This window comes from Parambassis ranga, chromosome 9 (assembly GCF_900634625.1).
Source record: "Parambassis ranga chromosome 9, fParRan2.1, whole genome shotgun sequence".
Lineage (NCBI taxonomy): Eukaryota > Metazoa > Chordata > Actinopteri > Ambassidae > Parambassis > Parambassis ranga.
Window position 1 is genome coordinate 328,018 of NC_041030.1, and position 19,510 is coordinate 347,527.

The following is a 19,510-nucleotide window of genomic DNA, read 5'->3' on the forward strand; positions in this document are numbered from 1 at the left end:
ATAAAAAATAAAAAGGATGTTACATATCTCAGCAGATGGCAGGGGTTTTAAAGGAGTGACACATTGTGAAACACTCATTGCTGTGATAGAAACAAAGTGTCAAGGTAACAAGAGAAAGAAAGGAAGGTTTGAGATATGTAAAGAGTGGTTGAAGGAAGTGCAGAGCAGACAGAGGTAAGAAGAAAGAAAAGGTAAGAGAAAAAAAAGACAGACAAATCAGAGGCAAACTGGTTGAACTGATTGCTACTCATGAAAATTAGATTAAAAGGTGCTAACTAGTGAGCAGAGTGTGCAGAGATGAAAGGAGTATTTTGAGGAGCTGATGAATGAAGGAAATGAGAGAGAGAAGGGTTCCCCACACAAAGCTAGACTAGATGGAAAGGAAGTGGTATTCCACAAAAATTAAAAAGAATTTTGGCATGCTATAAGACATAGTTTAACAGTGAATAATGTATCCCTTTACTTACCTACTCTTTACCCAGTCATCTTAGCAAAAATTTAGACCAGTATCCAACACAGACACAGCACAGGTTAAACTCTCAAAAAGGCGGGGTCTGTTGTTGGCTTTAAGCTTGCCAGCCTGGAGGAGGTGGCGAGGGAAAGAGTGCTGGCTAAACTGCTGTCAATCATGGACAATCCCTCCCACCCTCTCCACAACACTGTGGACATACTGAGAAGCAGCTACACCCACAGACTCCTGCTGCCTCGCTGCTCTAAGGAACGGTACAGGAAGTCATTCCCGCCGTCCGCCATCAGACTCTATAACTCCTCTGTGACTGTCAGAGCTGTGCTTACAAACTTCACAGAGTTACATTAACTGTGTTTTTATCTACTCTTTGATCTGCCGTGTGTGTATATTCTCTCTTTGTTGCTGCCGTGTGTGTGTATAAGAGTTTTTGCTTGTGTTTACCGTATTACAACTTAATTTCCCCACGGGGATTAATAAAATTAATCTTAATCTTAAATGACCTTCTCATGGCTTTAATCGACTCACTCAGTAAAAACAGTAAAATATGTAACTGCAAAAATCTTTTTATTACAAAATATATTTAAACATATATCTTTTATTTGAAAATCTAGAGCCCAGTTTTGGGCAAGACTGGCGGAAAGGCCTTCTCGTGCACATAGTAACTACCACAAACAATAAATTGTACAGAATAATTCATTTTTTCTAAATTTTGTGGTCTGAAATGTAAACTTGTTCATCATTTCTTCTGGGCCCATGGTCCAACAAACCTCTTGAATATAGATAGTTCATTATTCATGTGTTTCATTTTGAATTTGTTCTTCTTGAAAGCACTTTAAAGAGATTCACTGGTCAATGATTGGTCCATTTCCGATTATCTATGTTTTCCTGGGTTTACTAGTGACCTCAGTTTTCAGGGGAGCAAGCTGCAGCAGCTGTTGACATTTCTGAAGTCTCCTGTAGATTCAACTTAGATCTGCAAACAGAGCGTTATGTTCATGATGTTTCAGCTGTATTTTTCTAGGTAACATACATCATACATCACATAATGGTGTCATATATTTTACAAAAAACATGTGTAAACTAAACTACAGATCAAACCATTTTTTCTGTATGACTTTATCAGTCTCATTTTTTGTTGGTCTACTACAACTTCCCTTTTGCCCTCCTGTGGACAGTCTTTCCTTTCTACAAGCTTTGGTCTTCAACCAGAGGCCTGGAAGCTTGAGTGTCCTACATAGTATCTTTGCTGTTCCTTGGACTGGGGTCTTCTGGACTAAAATGTTGGATGTTGTTGCTGTGATTTGTTGAAGCCATTCTTTCTTTTGGGTGTCACTGCCCCGAGTGATCTGATAACAACAGGGACTAGTTTTACCTTACCCCTTCGCATCTTCTCCAGCTCTTCTTTCAGCTCTTGGTTTTCCCAGCCTTCTCATGTTCATTCTTCCTTATATATGGTTCCCAAATTTCCCTGAGGGACCTTCCCAAAGGGATTAATAAAGTATATTCTCTTCTATTCTATTCTATGGCCACCACCTATCTGCAGTTTTTGGGATCTCCACATCTACTACCACAGCCTCTTAAATAATGGGAAACCCTGACTCTAACGATAAATAAATTCTCTGTTTTAAAAAATGCAAAATTTGATTTCAATCTTTCAAACCTTGTGTAATTTTTTTCCGTGGTGGGGACATTTTCTCACCTGTTGTGTGTCATGTGACTCTTCACAAGGTGCCCAGCAGCAAGAGCAGACATCAGTGACAGTTCTCCAGCCAATACAGTGGCACACACAACCCTGGCCAGCTGCCTGGCATTTTCTCCTGGACAGTCCTGACTGGCTCCCTGCACACCCAGCATCTGCACACACATATGCACACAGATTTTTGATGAAATATGAATTATTTTATATTTCAATGTGTAAATGTGCAGATGGACTTATGTGTCACTTCAAGAATTGGTTTACGAAGCAATGTTCAGGATTCGTTCGAAAAATATGTTTTTCTTGTGTTTGTGTTCTGTCCTGTGCATATTCATCAAAGCCACTTCAAATTGAGTTTAGAACAGTCTTGTGACCTTCAGGATGCTGAACTTTAAATATTGTTAGTGTTAAGTGCTTGAGATGGGACAGGAAGGATTTAGAGATGTTTACACTCATATGGGTTTAGTGAGTAATTGTGGTGCAGTCATATCCTAGCACTATTTCGGCTATTTTTGCCCATCATATCAAAGGGATAGAGGGATCATCCAATCTACTTTTTTATTCCACTCATCTTTTTTCAGGAAATGTTTTAAGTACTTTAAAGTAATCAAAGGCTTTTGTCTACAACCAACAACATGGCCTTGCTGGTCAGTCAAAGTTTTTCTCTAACCTAACTAACAGTTACTATGTCCAAAAGTTTAAATCAAGGCAACTGGATTTTTTATTTTTTTTTGGAAGGCATTCGTAATACTGTCTCCGTTGATCAGCAACATGCCACACCATGTCCACAACTCGCTTGACTTTGCTGATTAAGTGTGAAGAGATGGACAGAGACGACACCATGGCCTCCTATGATGTAGCTTCTCTTTTCACATGCAGCCCCACTACAGATTCTAGGGAGCTTGTGAGAGAACGGCTGGCTTGAAAGGATTGTTTTTTGAAGATGTTTCACCTCTCCCTCGAGTGGCTTCTTTAGTTCTGCTGCTGTTCTGGTTGGGAATCTGTGTTTTTATGTGTTCAGGACCTCTGTGGGTCCCTGTCTAGAATTTGGACATTGTTGTCCTTAAAGAAATGACCACTCTCTTTGAGGGTAGGTGATCTGCTGAGTCTTGTCCTGAGGAGGTGTCTCTCCTGTGCTGTGCCATCCTTCTGTGTAGTGGTTGTTTGGTTACCAATATAGAGATCAGAGCATGGCATTTCCTTGCACTGTAAACCCGAACGTTCAAAGTAATTAAATAGATTAAGTTGTGCATACTCGAAGTTTTAGAAATAGTCCTACTAACTTAATTATGTGAAGTTTCTGTAGCATGCTCTTCTTTTTTTGAGCAATTTTAACTCATATTTTTGATTGAAGGGAACTATTGTGGGTATAAGTGAGCGTAACTTAAAAAAATAGATGAGGTACAACTTAGTACAATTAAGTGATTAAATGCTGAGAATGATCAAGTCCTGTTATTTCTATTGTTTCAAAAAGAACGACTTAGATTACCGTACATTGTTTACCTTGTTTACTTGACCTTATTTTATCTGATTTACCTTATTTTTTATCTTAGTTTTATCTTATTTCATGTTAATTATTATACGTTTTATGTATGCACCAATCACTAAGGCAAATTCCTAGTAATGTGAATCCACTTCTCTTACATGGCAATAAACACGATTCTGATTCTATACTACATGCTAAAATACTATACAATTTCAAGGCACTTATTCGGGTTTACAGTGTGGGGTGGACCAGTGTTTGTCTCAGTTTGGAGCTGGTGTACTGGGATCTGATGTGTATCGAAAGAGTTTCTCAGAAACTCCTGATATATACTGGATGACCATGTTTTTTCAGACGGTCCTGTTCTGGTTGGGCCGCCTGCTGTTCTTTCCGTTTTCCAGCTTTCGCCAGGAGGAGCAAAAACAAATAAACACAGCTCTCAGAACATGTGGCTACCCCAACTGGGCTCTGGTATGGGCAAAAAGAAAGAGCATCCGACAGACCAACCAGAACAGGACCAGTCACACCAAAATTTGATGTATACATATTTAGAGGTTTTTTACCCACTGTTCCTGAAATGTGATTGATATGTGTATGTACCTGGAGGCAGGCTTGTTGGGGGGGCAGGTTGGTGCCTCCACCTACAGTGCCTAGTTCTATAGAGGGCATAGTGCAGCTGATGTAGAGGTCCTCCCCCTTTGGTCCTGATGGCTCCATTATGGTGATGCAGTTACTACTCCCCACTGTCTGTGCTGGGTCCTACGAAACACAAACGTTTTTTAAAACAGGAGATGCAGTAGTTCATCATGAACTGATTTACACATCTACTTATGACTACATTACCTGCCCACAGGCAATGTAAATGGCAGACACCAGGTTGGCTGCATGTGCATTGAAGCCACCAATGCTACCTGCCATAGCTGAACCCACAAAGTTCTTATTGATGTTGACCTCCACCAGAGCTTCTGTTGTTGTTTTTAAAACCTGAGGCATAGACAAGGAGGAGACATGACTCTGCATTCTCTCCCACACACACATTTATAAAGAACACCTACATGACAACAACTATACTTCGCCAATACTTTTCAAAAAGTATACTATCTGTACCAATATTACAGATTGTTGTTAAATATCTGAGAGAAGGGTTGAAAATCAGAGCCCACCTCTCTGACCACCTTAGCGGGGATGGTGGCTTCACAGACAGCAGACTTGCCCCTTCCTTCAATCCAGTTGATGGCAGCTGGTTTCTTGTCTGTGCAGTAGTTCCCACTAACAGCCAGCACTTGCAGCTCTGGGAAGTGTTGCTGTAGTTTGGTTAGAGCCTGCTCTGTACCCTGCAACAGAGGCACACTGTATTACACTTTTTATCTTTCACACTTCTTCTGTTTGTCTGTTTTGTCTGCCAATTTAGAGATGATTAGTCTATTGTTTATTACACAATATACAGAAGAACTGCCATGAGATAAACAAACAAACACAAAACACACACACAGCCATGCTAAAAGTTACCTTAGAGATCATATTCATCCCCATGGCATCTCCAGTCTTGGAATGGAAGCGAATATAAAGATTTCTCCCAGCAAGGCCAACTAGCAGCTTCTGGAGCCGAGCGAATCTGTCGGCAGCCATCACAGTGCCTTAAGCCTAACATATTTATGCAGTGTAGTGCAGGTTCTATGTCAGCTGTAATATTTTACCTGCTGGTGTTGTCAAAGGCCTCTTTGATGACCTTAAATCCATCCTCACTCTCAAGCCAGGCCTTCACTTGTGCAGCATGACAGGCAGAGGGTAGCCTCACCACAGGTCCTCGAGTCATGTTGTCAGCCAGGATACAACTGCTAGCTCCACCACCCAGCTACAGCAAGAGGGGGACAGGCCACATGTCAGATATTACAACTGTACTAGAGACTGACCTCATTCCCAGGAACCACTCCTTCCCACTGGTTCAGATATGAGATTGACACATGGGTTTCACACACACACACACACACCTGGCACAAACAATACCCACAAAGACAGAAAGAAAAACGAGTTAAAGGGGGTAAACAGAGCTTTGCAGCAGGTTGTGAGACACACATGTGAGAATGCTGTTTGATGACTACATCTCAGCATTCAACGCTTTAGTGCTGATGAAGCTCATCCAAAAGCTCAAAACCTGGGGACTGTACTCATCTATCTGTAAATGGACTCTGAGCTTTCTGATGGACAGACACAAAGTGGTAGCTTGTTCTCATCCACACTGACCCTGAGCACAGGTGCCCCTCAAGGCTGTGATCTCAGGCTTCTCCTCTACACCCTGATGACCCATGACTGTGTGGGCCGAGCATAGTTCCATTGCCACCCTGATGTTTGCAGATGATACCACAATCTTGGGTCTCATCTCCCACAATGAGACCCTACTGAGAGGAGGTTTGTGCCCTGGAAACATGGTGCCAGGACTATAACCTCTCTCAACGTCTGCAGCATTGTATTAAAGATGGAGACAGACATATGACTAATACAATAAACACTAATGCCACTTGTTTGTGCAACACATGGAAAAATACAGCAACACAGTATATTTTGTCTCTCTGGTACATTTCAAATAAGGAGAAATCTCACACTTACAGTGATTGCTCGGCAACCACGGTTGGTGCTGGCAACCAAGCAACCTTCTGTTGTTGCCAAGGGAACCTGGAACTGTTTTCCATCCAGATGCAGCGGTCCTGCCACACCCACTGGTACAGGCATGTAGCCAATCACATTCTCACAGCAGGTGCCAACAACCTAGGTAACATCAGTTTGTAAAACTTTGAGTGGAACATATAAAGTTACTGTTTATGAGAAGTACATGTTTTTTTTTTTACCTTGGAATAGTCATAGTGAGTGTATGGCAGAGAAGAGAGCACAGAAGGAGAGGGAAGTTTCATAGATATGATCTGTCTTCGTATGGCCACTCCTCTCTCTGGTCGTTCCATCATGGTTTCCAGTTTGTGTGAAGGAATGTGTTTGTTGTTGACTAGCAGCATTACCTCAGTATCACTCAGAAAACGAGGCCCAAGCTGCAAGAGGCACAATCAAATTTACTATTCAAGGTCTGACCAGTCATGTGGCTGAAGCCTAAAGCCACATAATTAAGAGACTGACTGAAACTTTTAGCATACTTTTTAAAGAACAGGTGCAAATGACATATAACATTATTAGCAAACCATAGGCCAAAGGACCCTAAAAACTGTGGCAGTTCAACATAAACTTCATAAAACTAATAAACTCAAACTGATGTTTATATCTTGCAATAATTTCATAAACTAAAAATATTTTTACACATACCATTTTCTCAGTCTAACATACTGACAAGTCGGAGCAAGACATGGTGGTGAGCATTAAGACCACAACTCCACTTTTCATGTGTTGTCTTGTTTTGAAATACTAATCTCACGAGGAAGTAGGGTGTGTTAAGCACATTAACACTGAGCATGCTCAGTGATGCCTGTAGGCTCTGACATGTAGCTCTTGGGTTTTTCTGTATTTCTCTGAGCATTCCATGATCTGATGTTGGGGTGAATTTGTTGGGACATCTTAAATGTTGTCCAGTTGTGAATAATCTTTCTCACTGTAAAATGTTGAACTCCAAATTGTTTGAGATGGTTTTAGAAGTCTTTCCAGATTAATGTGCAACAGCTGCTTCTTTAACACCATTGTTCATGTCTTTCTCTCTTGTCATTGTGTTAACACATATCTGAATATCTTTTTATAGAGGTCTGTACACCTGCTGATCATTTTTTATTATGTTTTAACACAAAAAACACATAGAATTAAAAGAGGGTATAGAAACTTTTGAACATGACTGTAAGTAGGCACCTCTCAGATTTCAAGTAAATTGAGCAAATATCATCAGAAAGATTGAGCTGTCTTGTTGTGATTGACACACTGTAAGGTATTAAATTGAAAAGAGGAAGTAGCTCAATCAACAGGTAATGAAACCTGGCTCTCCTGCCTCTCTCTACACTGCTGCATATGAGTATTAGGGCAAGTGACAAAGTGAGCTGAGTGGATGTGAGGCCACATAGATCCAGTGGATTCAGGGAGGCTCCTTTCTATTGCCGTCATGCTCTAATTGGTTCAGCGTCAAAGTAAGAGTGTAAGCTCATTACAGCTATGTTAAATCACACCACTGTGCAGTCTCATTGGTGGACTTCAAAAACGACACACCTTACTGCAAACAAAAGTGAGCTTAAAGTGATGTACTTTAGCAGTTACACTAATAATAATCTGTAAGTGAAATGCATGTCTACAGTCTCACCTCGGGATTGTTGAGAATAGCCACACAGTCATCGAGGCTTTTGGTGGGGCCTGTGTTCTTTTGTTGTGAGCTAGATTGAGCAGTTTCATTTATGAACTCTTTTTCTTGTTCTTGAGCAAGATAGGTCTTTGGCTGGTCAGCATTAGCTGTGGCAGGCAGGGGTCGAATAACCTCTTCTAGGGAAACAAGTTAGAGTTGTTACCACAGTGCTACACAGGTCTGCTGTTTAATCACTGAGAAAAGACATACCTTTGTGTTCTCTCTGGGCATGGGATGGAGCTGATTCAGCAGCAAGGGCTATGGATCGTGGGCTGAGCAGTTCCTGCCTGCAGCAGGTGTTGTGTCGTCGCAGGTTAAGGGTGGGGGTTGACATCATGATGGGGTTTTTCAGTGAGAGTGTAGACTCCATCTCAACCTGCTCAAAGAAGATGTACTTGATAGCGAGCAGCAGGGCCAAGGCCAGACATATCACTTGCTCAATGTCCATAGTTATCATCCTGCAGTGGAAGACAAAGAGTGTTATTGATCTCAGAAGAGAGGGCTGGCCTTGACTGACTGTTATTTCCTGATTGGCCTCTTATGGCTTGGGACTGAAGGAGACCAGCCCAAGTGTGAAACACATCTAAATATATAATAGTAGTATAAAAGTACTACTGTAGATGGATTTTCATTTTTATACATCAGCATTACCCATGAATTTAAATAATTAATTAAAACCATTTATTGGCAAGCTGTATATCAAATTGTAATACTACAACAACCACAAGACAACTGCTGTGTGCTTATGCTACATCCTGCAGTAGGCTGTTTTTGGCTAACTTGAACTACAATCATGGTGCACAAGGAACCTCTAGCAACTACAAGTGTTGTTAAAATTAGCCTTACAATAGATCTTCACTGTTCATCAGTTTAAATGACTGATCTAATGAGTGTAAGCAAAGCTGAAAAGGCATCACAGACATGGAAGGATTTTTAAAACAAATGCATATTGTCAACCTGACCTAGTCAGGTAGAAGTGCCAAAGCTGTTTCTCTGGCTCGATCCTCCGAGGGGAAAGGTGGTTCAACTCCATGTCAACCTGTGGGATGCCCATTGTGGTGTTTATGGATAAGGGTTCAGCAATCCAGCGGCTGTGTGCATGAACCATCACCAGTCCCAGAGACTTTCAACAGAGCAGACAAATCACAGTCAACTCTAAATAAATCCAGAGAAACAAATAAAGGATAAGAGGTGTACCATAATCATTTTGACTCTCTGGGTTACAGGGTTGGGTTTGTTGTCCTCCTCCTCCATGACTCTGGAGAAGTGGCTCAGCTGCCAGATAGGATGTCCTTCCTGACTCTCGCGTGATAACTGAATAAACAGAGACAAGTTGATTAGTGACATCACCACACACATGCACGCATACAGTAAAAACTGCACTCTTACCTCCAGCACCAGTGAAACACATGCGGGGAAGAAAGTCATGAACACAAAATAGTTGGCCAAGACTGACATGCATCCAAAGCAACACATGATTTCCAACTGTCTCACACCTATAACATACAGGACAAACACAATAAGAAAACAACACTACAAATGACTAATGGGCACTCAAAATTACAAAATTAGAAAACCACAATTTTATATTTCCATACAGTGGAAAGCAGGTTAGAGGCTTCGACTTGTTTCATTTTTTCTTGGGCCTGCTACAAATTTAAGGCAGAACGTACTTTTACACAAATTAATGTTTTCACCAGTACTTGTCCTTTATTCATAATACTAAGGGACAGTGGCTCAAGAAAAGGCAACCATAACCCAAGCCTAAACCATAAACCTTAAGTATGGTTTGGTAAAGATCTGATAACAGATGGTACCTGACATGGTTCCCACTCCAATCACTAAGCACTCAACCAGAGCATCCAAAGTGAAGGTTGGCCCCAATACTGCCATGCCACGAGCAATGTTATCCCTGACTTCATCCTAAAAAAGATCACAGCAAAATATAGATTCTGAAATAATGTGGAATGATGCAACAAATGATGCTGATAATAAAAGTAATTCATACCTGAGAACTAGAGCACAGTGCAAATTTAGCAAGGGCACATGCTTTGGAGAGGTCAATGAGCAGCAGAAAGAAGGGCAGAGCCTCACTGGAAGACAGGAGAGATTTAACTGTTCAACTCTTACAAGCAAGTCTGTAAAAAGGACAGTATGATGAGTGTGTCCTTACTTGAGGCCTGTGAGTTCTTTATCAAGAAAGTGAATGACAACTGTGCTGAATACGAAACTGGAGAATATGGTGAAAAGACCAGCAATGCCTGTGTGCACGAGAGCACATTAGTGTTTTAGTTTCTTAGCATGGTAGAAACACTCCTTCTATATCTTAGACACCCCAAATATTTCAGAAACACGTGATGTGACCATCAGTAATTTACCCAAAATATATTTGGATCCCAGTTGTCTCAAGTTCTGGAACTGGAAGTAAATATAGACGATGGCGATACAACGTGTGATTGTTAGGATGATTATGTCGCTGCTCAGAATTTGCTGCAAAAAGACAAAGGAAAAATAAAGATAATATTTTGAAGGTAAAATATAATAATATAAAATTAAATACAGTGTGTAAATTGTATGCAATACACATGTTGCCAAAAGAGGTACAAAGTCACATGATGATTGATGAATTACATACCATATAAATTTGATATATAAATATTAAACTGGAACAGTGTGAAAACTAAACAAATAATATATTATTGCAAACAGGAAAATTGTGTTCAGCAGCTTATTTTACTACAACTTAACTTTGGTGTTTTTTGGTGACTGGTCACTCACCTCATCAGTTTTGGGGCATTCAAAGTTCCAACCACAGATCTGGTCATTGCCAGTGAACATGTTCATGGACATCATACAGATAGTGAAGGTGACTGTGCCCACAATCACCTCCCAGGGGTGAGAGGCCACCAGGAGGCCGTGAGCACGAAACAGGCGGGTCAGCATACTGAACCAGAACTGCTGTAACACAAGTAGGCTATAAGAGAAGAAAATGACATACAACTGCAACAACAACTCTAATGCTACTCACACGAATCATAGAGCAAATCAGTGAAATTAGGGGACTAGACACAATTCATGCCTTTTTATACGTTAGGCTTTCTCTATAATTAAGTGCGGTAGATGTAACACATTCAAAGGGAAGGTTTAATTCATTGCATATTACAATTATCGTCAGGCAAAGTTATCAGGAAAAAACGGAATATTTAGTAACCTTGTAAATATATTGATTTATATACTTTCATTACTGCATGCACGTAGTCAAAATTACTCATTCAGTAGCCTATAACGTTTCAGAAGATGCTATGTCGAGTGCTGCACATGGGCCGGACAGCTTACCTTGCTGAGCGGAACAAACCGATGTGAAGCTCCAGCCTCCCGAACCAAAAGCGACCACAGAGCCGTCTGACTGGGACTGTGGAAAGACTACAGCTCACAGAGTATTACACCGATGGAACCATGGCACGCTACTACATCATGCGACACTTCAGCCAATCACGTTAGTCACCTGCTTCACGAGCGCCTTATCCACGCCCCGTTTCCTAGGTTACTGCAGTAATGGGGCATGGCCAGACTGAACACGGCTGATCTCACCATCACGCAGATCTACAGAACAGGACAGGGCGAGCGCTTTACCACTGGTGTTTCAGTATGTAGGCGGATTGGTGTGGAACTTAGATTACAGTGCTGACCAAAAAACAAAACACAACACAACACACACACAAAACAAACAGTAAAGCTTTCATTTAATAGCACACAAAAAATGATTTACTAATGAATGATGAATTAATGATAGTATTGAACAGAATCAACACTACAACAACAACAAAAACTAATAATAATAATAATAATTTGAGAAATGTTGAACTTTTTCACTGCTCTACAATAAATAAATATAAACAATATAAATAAAAACAAATCTAAATGTGAATCTCATGTAACTCAGGGTGAACAAATACACACTCATCTATGGACCTGTGATAAAATGACATGACATTTTGTTGGTACTCACTCCTATGGTGTCTGCTAAAACATGCATGACAAGGACTGAATGAATGAGAAAATACATATTTACTGCTCACCCAACTGTATATATAATTGCATCTTTATATAATAGGACATATATACATCTTCTATATTACAAGCATGTTTAACACTCTTTACTTTTTGACTTGTACTTTTTTCTATTATCTATTCTATTCTATTTCTATTCTATTTCTAATCTAATCTGAGGTTTATTTTATTTAGGCTTACACACTTAAAGCGTCCACTAAACCTTAAATGGGCCCTTGGGAGCTTGCCCCAAAACATTCAATTCCCATAGGTTTCTGTGTAACCTGTGAGTTTGATTTCTTCCGGTTGACTGAGATGTGACTTTAAAAGTGTAAAAGCATCTTCTCTGATTATGGCACTGCATGCTTCATTCAACAAATTGAAACAAATTAGGATTGCTCTCTGCTGGCTGCACAGGCAACTTTACTGGCTGCAAGTAGTGTCAACACATTGTTTGGCTCTCATATACCATACTCTGTTCTAGGGCTGAGCTGACCAGTTAGTGAATATGTGACAGTAAAAAAGTCTGTGCAAAAAATATTTTGAATTTAGGAAATGGTGAAGTACCTTTGTACTGAGAGGGGTAGACGGCTGTTGCCTTCTAAAGTAACTGTCTGTAACACTTCCCAACTCACACTCCAGGTCTAAAGTAGGGGAATTAGGCCCTGTTCACACTGGAAAAAGTCAATCCAGCTAGAGTAGGATTGTATCTGGATAGCCTTTAAGCTGAATACGTTCAAACCTATTTTCAAATCTAGCTATCACACACACACACGTGTCCGTGCTCAATCCGGTGTTTGCTTGTTTGCTGTCCTCCAAACCACCAAGTGGTGCCTCGTATAAGAGGACTCTGTATAAACATATACAGAGTCCGTTCAGGCCGTGTGTGTTTTTTTTTATGCCTGTGTTGCTCGTTTCTTCCTTTTTTCGGTTTAAAAAGCAGTTTATTCCTTTGTAGCCCTGTCTAAAATAAACTCAGGCCAAGGCTGTCATAGTTCGAGTTGTTTACATACGGCCTTTGTACGCGACCCAGACACTGTCCCCCGATGTATTACGTCGCTAGCCAGATTCGCTAGCCTGCATTCAGACCTGAGCCACATTTGAACCAATCTGGCTAGATCCACCTCCCAGAGGTGGATTGAAATCAATCTGGATATATCCAGATTCACGTTGTTCAGACTCAAAAAAACTATCCGGATATATCCAAATACAGCCCGAATCCCGCTCAAGCCGGATTGATTTTCCCAGCGTGAACGGGGCCTAAGCTGCAGCAAGTTGTATCTACACAATCCTCGATGCACACGCAGCTGCAGTTAGATCACTTTATGAAGTTCATTGTAAAATGTATTTGTTTGATTAAAGGCACAGCGGATAAGTGGTTGAAAATGGATGAATGGAAAAGGCACAGACGACTTTAAGTTGGGGACAGTGAGGCCATGTTGCAATAGATAATTTGTTACATGTCTCAGCTCCCATTTCTGTTTATATGGCACTGGGGCTGTAAAATGTACTTGGCACCATTAACATCAATGGCTCCACCCATTACCATCAAATGTGCATCATGTCCAAGAGTTTAAATCGAGGCAACTGGACTTAAGGATTATTTTTTAAAGACGTTTCGCCACACTGAAAATGACTATGATCTCGATAAATGACTATCCACAGATAGAAGCATCATGGAAACAATCAGGAAAGTGATTAATTAACTCTGTCATTATGCTGCTGACAATCAGACAATTGACTGAGTTGGAATAGGAAAACGTCTTGTGCTCGCGTTCTGGAGCCTGGCCATCTGACAAAAGGTGTAATGTAACATCAGCCTATGCTCAGCAGTTGCACTAACCATAGTCAGTCTAGAGGTAGAAACAGGGACAACAGGGATTTAGGATTTCCCTGAGTGTAATAAGACTTATGACTTATTACATTACTTCATGTTTATATGGACAGCAGTGGCTCAGTGGTAGGGCAGGGTTGTCCAATAACCGGAAGGTTGGTGGTTCGAAGGTTGGTGACTCCCTAGTCACTGTTGTGTGTCCTTGGGTAAGGCACTTTACCCGCATTGCTTCCAGTGTCCGCCTTGCCGGTCATTGTATGACATAATAAAGGATTATAAAAAAATATGAAAAACATAGGACCTATGCTGAGTGCTTATGACATTGTTGGTATCAGTCAGGTGCAAGGATACGAGAGATCAGTGTGAATGAACAAAAAGGGTAGTGCACATACTGTAGGAGAGTATACAAGGCTTTAGTTGATGAAGATTCTCAGTCATCCAGGTCATCATACGTAGAGAAGATTGAAGCAAGGCGTCTGGACTTGTAGAGTTTTCTAGAAGACGTTTCGCTGCTCATCCAAGCAGCTTCATCAGTTCTAACTGTTTGGTGGGGAAACATGGTTTATATGTGGTTACAGACCTCAGTGGGTGGGTCTGGGTAAAACTTTAAAAAACTTACAAACAATAGCACTAAATGTTTCCATACTTACCTGTGATGTTCTGGCTGACTGGGCCAGGTGTGTCTAACGACTGGCTAACGACTATGAAACTGCCGGAGGGGGACTGGTTGACAGCCCTTTGTTCTTACTGTGAGTATGTGTAAACTTCCTGGGAATGGATGGAATCACTGCATTGTATGTGGTAGAAAGATGATGTCTGAGGCCACCACCTCTGTTAAGGGAAGGTTTTTCCAGCTTAACATAGATGGCTTCCTTAACTCCTCTTTCATACCACCTTTCCTCCCTGTCTAAAATGTGAACGTTGTTGTCCTCAAAGGAGTGTCCTTTGTCTTTGAGGTGGAGGTGAACAGCTGAGTCTTGTCCTGAAGAGGTGGCTCTCCTGTGCTGAGCCATTCTTCTGTGGAGTGGTTGTTTAGTTTCTCCAATGTACAGATCAGAGCATTCCTCACTGCACTGGACTGCATATATCACATTGCTGTGTTTCTCCCTGGGAATCTTGTCCTTCGGGTGAACCAGTCTCTGTCTCAGTGTTGTCATAGGTTTGAAATGGACCGGGATGTCATGGTTGTTGAAGATCCTGCGGAGTTTCTCTGATACTCCTGACACATATGGAATGGAGATGTTCTTTCTCCGCCTGGTGTTGTCCTTCTTCTTGTTGTTGGGGGGTCTTGTTTTTGTGGCTTTGATGAGTGCCCACTTCGGGTAGCCACAGGTTTGCAGGGCCTTCCTGATGTGGTGTTGCTCCTTCTTCTTCCCCTCTGAGCTGGTGGGTACAGTTTGTGCTCTGTGCTGCAGGGTCCTGATGACTCCAAGTTTGTGTTCCAGTGGGTGGTGTGAATCAAACAACAGGTACTGGTCCGTGTGTGGGTTTCCTGTACACTTCCACATTGAGGCTCCTGTCCTCCTCAATATGCACTGTGCAGTCCAAGAAGGCCAGATTGTTGTCCTTGGTGTCCTCGCGAGTGAACTTGATGTTATTATCCACTGCGTTGATGTGTTCTGTGAACCGTTCCACTTCGTTAGTCTTGATTTTGACCCAGGTGTCATCCACATATCTAAACCAGTGGGTGGGGGTGGTTCCAGGATAGGAACTCAGGGCTCTTCTCTCCACTTCTTCCATGTAGAGGTTGGCCACAATAGGAGACACAGGTGATCCCATCGCACAGCCGTGCTTCTGTCTGTAAAAGTTCCCATTGTACTGGAAATAAGTGGTGGTCAGGCAGAGGTCCAGCAGGTCACAGATGTGGTCTGGCGTTAGGTTGGTTCTCTCCTTGAGTGTGCTGTCTTGTGTGAGGCAAGTCCTTACCATCTCTGTGGCTTCTGATGTAGGGATGCAGGTGAACAAGGAGGTGACATCAAATGAGACCATGGTGTCATCTGGGTCCATTTGGATCTTCTCCACCTTGTTCACAAAGTCCTGCGAGTTGTGAATGTGATGTGGTGTGTCACCTACCAGTGGTGTCAGGAGTTCAGCCAAGTGCTTAGCCACGTTGTATGTGACTGAGTTTGTGCTGCTGACGATGGGTCTGAGGGGGACTCCTTCCTTGTGTATCTTGGGGAGTCCATACAGGCGTGGAATGGCTTCCCCCGGATACAGTCGAAAATAGAGCTTGCGGTTTATGATTTGGTCCTTCTCCAGTTTTTGTAGGTAGCTGACTAGTTTCTTCTTGTAGTTTCCGGTGGGGTCCCTCTTCAGTGTCTCATATGTGGCTGTGTTACTGAGGAGTTCTGTCACTTTGGCGTGGTAGTCCTGTGTGTTGAGCACCACTGTGCATCTTCCTTTGTCTGCTGATAAGATGGTGATGTCCCGGTCCTTTTGTAGTGCAATCAGGGCCTTCCTTTCATCACTGGAGAAGTTGGATGGCGGTGCTTTAGCAGTGGCGGTGCTTTACCTGTTGTTTGATTCACACCACCCACTGGAACACAAACTTGGAGTCATCAGGACCCTGCAGCACAGAGCACAAACTGTACCCACCAGCTCAGAGGGGAAGAAGAAGGAGCAACACCACATCAGGAAGGCCCTGCAAACCTGTGGCTACCCGAAGTGGGCACTCATCAAAGCCACAAAAACAAGACCCCCCAACAACAAGAAGAAGGACAACACCAGGCGGAGAAAGAACATCTCCATTCCATATGTGTCAGGAGTATCAGAGAAACTCCGCAGGATCTTCAACAACCATGACATCCCGGTCCATTTCAAACCTATGACAACACTGAGACAGAGACTGGTTCACCCGAAGGACAAGATTCCCAGGGAGAAACACAGCAATGTGATATATGCAGTCCAGTGCAGTGAGGAATGCTCTGATCTGTACATTGGAGAAACTAAACAACCACTCCACAGAAGAATGGCTCAGCACAGGAGAGCCACCTCTTCAGGACAAGACTCAGCTGTTCACCTCCACCTCAAAGACAAAGGACACTCCTTTGAGGACAACAGCGTTCACATTTTAGACAGGGAGGAAAGGTGGTATGAAAGAGGAGTTAAGGAAGCCATCTATGTTAAGCTGGAAAAACCTTCCCTTAACAGAGGTGGTGGCCTCAGACATCATCTTTCTACCACATACAATGCAGTGATTCCATCCATTCCCAGGAAGTTTACACATACTCACAGTAAGAACAAAGGGCTGTCAATCAGTCCCCCTCCGGCAGTTTCATAGTCGTTAGCCAGTCGTTAGACACACCTGGCCCAGTCAGCCAGAACATCACAGGTAAGTATGGAAACATTTAGTGCTATTGTTTGTACGTTTTTTAAAGTTTTACCCAGACCCACCCACTGAGGTCTGTAACCACATATAAACCATGTTTCCCCACCAAACAGTTAGAACTGATGAAGCTGCTTGGATGAGCAGCGAAACGTCTTCTAGAAAACTCTACAAGTCCAGATGCCTTGCTTCAATCTTCTCTACACAAGGCTTTAGTGTCTGTAGGTTAGAATTTTCATCCCGGATCTAACATACAGACAGAAATGTCATGGTGACTGCAGTGAACTCTTCTAAAATGACTTCTAAAATGAATCTCTTCTCATCTGGCTGAAATGGTTGGCTGAAATGGAGAACCTTTGACTCATTTACCTATGGCCTTCCTCTATCAGTTAAGTTGATGTAGTAATGTTATGTATGCACTGGAGTGCTGGACTCAGCCTGTGGTGTTTCTTTCTGCCTGCTCCGTCTGCTCAAGCTGTGGCCTGGCTGCGTATTGGACTGCTGCCTACAATTTGTAGTAATCTGCCAAGGTTCCATAGCCTTGGGTGTATTAGTCCAAAAGAATAGACCGCATCTATCTGCATCTATCTTGGGAGTAAGACCTTATGGTTGAGGCAATGTGGGATCATCCTCCTGTAAAGGAACATTATCTGTAATTGCTGGAATAGAGGTAGTAAACATCTAGGAGCCCATGAAAATCACTGCTGCTTGTCTTTTACTCTGTTCAAATGCTTCAAAAGTAAAGCCTACTGGATACAGCGAAGTACAGGAAGAAATCACAAGTCTTCCTCTTCATTCCTGTTTCCCCAACACACAGAGCCATGATTCTGTGCAGAGTGGACAATGAATAACCAACTAGCAGAAGAAGATAATCCTGTTTGTTGCAGAGTGATTTTAAAGAAAAATATTCCTATTCACAGAGTTCATCTGTTCTAGAAAATAAGAAGTATCTGACATTCACTCAACTTCTTAACACAAAGCTGTGGACCAGTAACATGCATGTTGGTATATGTTTTAGTATGTTTATCAGTTACAATAAATACCAGTATAAAATATTCACATTCAGGGCATAGAAAGCATATAGGATGAGTCTTTTTTTAAAGGATGGTGAATCAGGGAAGCGATTAATTAACTCTGTCACTATGCTGCTGCAGACAAGTGACCAAGTTGGAATAGGAAAACGTCTTGTGCTGGTGTTCTGGAGCCTGGCCATCTGACATGAGGTGTAATGTAACATCAGCCTATGCTCAGCAGTTGCACTAACCATAGCCAGTATAGAGGTAAAAACAGGGACAACAGGGATTTAGGATTTAGGTGTAAGACTTCAACATGTTTATATGAAAAACATAGGACTTTTCCTGCCAAAAACCACATAAAGATAAAGACTCAGATGGCCAGAGGATCTGCAGGAGGTAGCTAGAAAGAGGGAGGTCTGTGTTTCCTTGCTTCGAATTCTGCCCCCATTTCCTGACCCCAGATAAGCAGAAGAATATGGATACATGAAAAGTGTACCTGTAATGAGCACACGTTAATCCTATTCAATTTGCACAGTATTTTGCTTAATCAAAGCCCATTGTTAAAAATGTAATGTTGATCTGGCTTGATATGTGGAAAAGAAATAACAACTTAATATTTGTAGTTAAGAATTGAATACCATACTGGCATTTTTTGTTCACCTTTTCCTGAACTGTCATGTTTTAGGTAAACCACTAGATGGCGATACATAGCAAACAAAGTTAAGCCTGGCTGCATGTTTGCCACCTAAAGGAAACGTGTGCATACATACAGTGCTGGGTGAAAGTTTGTAAACTCCTTAGATTTTTCTACATTAATGGTTGCTATGGGCATAAAGGGAGAACAACGTGTGGAGCAATTTCCCCCTGGGATCAATAAAGTATTTCTGATTCTGATTCTGAGCATGCTTAAAATGCAGACTGCAGCAGTATACCTGTAAAACAGCCGGTCTAGATGTCAATAGTAGAATTATAAAGTACAGTATTATCAAAAGGCTCAAATAGTGACTCAGTGACTCAAGACTCAGTGAGTGCGTGTGTGTGCGTACCTGTGTCGGTGTGTGTGTGTGCAGGACACAGGACAGTGTGTGTGTGTAGGAGAGGAGACGACTTGTTACCTTGAGAGAGGGGTGGTGGAGCAGAAGAATATGGAATTATAATATTTTGCACGTTTCGTGCTCGGGCCCTAATAAACCCCCAACCCTCTTGCACCGGCCATTTAATTCCTCACGGAAAAGCGTTACACTTTAAGTCACCCAGCTGAGCAGACATTTAGCCGACTGAGTTCCCGCTGTCGTCGCCGTCACCAAGCCCACGCG

At 42.0% G+C, this 19,510-nt stretch overlaps 1 protein-coding gene and 1 pseudogene across 6 annotated transcripts; both read right to left on the bottom strand.

The window, feature by feature from the left end:
- Nucleotides 1-1,016: 1,016 nt before the first annotated feature.
- On the bottom strand, nucleotides 1,017-19,441 carry LOC114441322 (3-hydroxy-3-methylglutaryl-coenzyme A reductase-like). Of its 6 annotated transcripts, none has more exons than XM_028414191.1 (22): nucleotides 19,310-19,441; nucleotides 11,475-11,572; nucleotides 11,306-11,392; nucleotides 10,748-10,927; nucleotides 10,348-10,459; nucleotides 10,143-10,230; nucleotides 9,978-10,062; nucleotides 9,787-9,892; nucleotides 9,359-9,465; nucleotides 9,167-9,283; nucleotides 8,932-9,092; nucleotides 8,180-8,427; nucleotides 7,931-8,106; nucleotides 6,495-6,689; nucleotides 6,256-6,414; nucleotides 5,346-5,503; nucleotides 5,158-5,263; nucleotides 4,812-4,982; nucleotides 4,492-4,632; nucleotides 4,249-4,407; nucleotides 2,169-2,323; nucleotides 1,017-1,442 (listed from the first exon to the last, which is right to left on the bottom strand). In XM_028414191.1, the coding sequence occupies exons 4-22, from the start codon at nucleotides 10,910-10,912 to the stop codon at nucleotides 1,373-1,375; spliced, it is 2,679 nt and encodes an 892-aa protein (XP_028269992.1). In that variant the 5' UTR covers nucleotides 10,913-10,927; nucleotides 11,306-11,392; nucleotides 11,475-11,572; nucleotides 19,310-19,441; the 3' UTR covers nucleotides 1,017-1,372. The 6 variants fall into 6 exon arrangements, with proteins under 6 accessions (XP_028269992.1, XP_028269991.1, XP_028269994.1 ...); XM_028414190.1 differs by lacking the exon at nucleotides 19,310-19,441 and adding an exon at nucleotides 19,241-19,257; XM_028414193.1 differs by lacking the exon at nucleotides 19,310-19,441 and having other exon boundaries at nucleotides 10,748-10,924; nucleotides 11,475-13,120.
- LOC114441072 (uncharacterized) lies at nucleotides 11,480-19,463 on the bottom strand (annotated as a pseudogene).
- Between the last annotated feature and the right edge of the window lie 47 nt (nucleotides 19,464-19,510).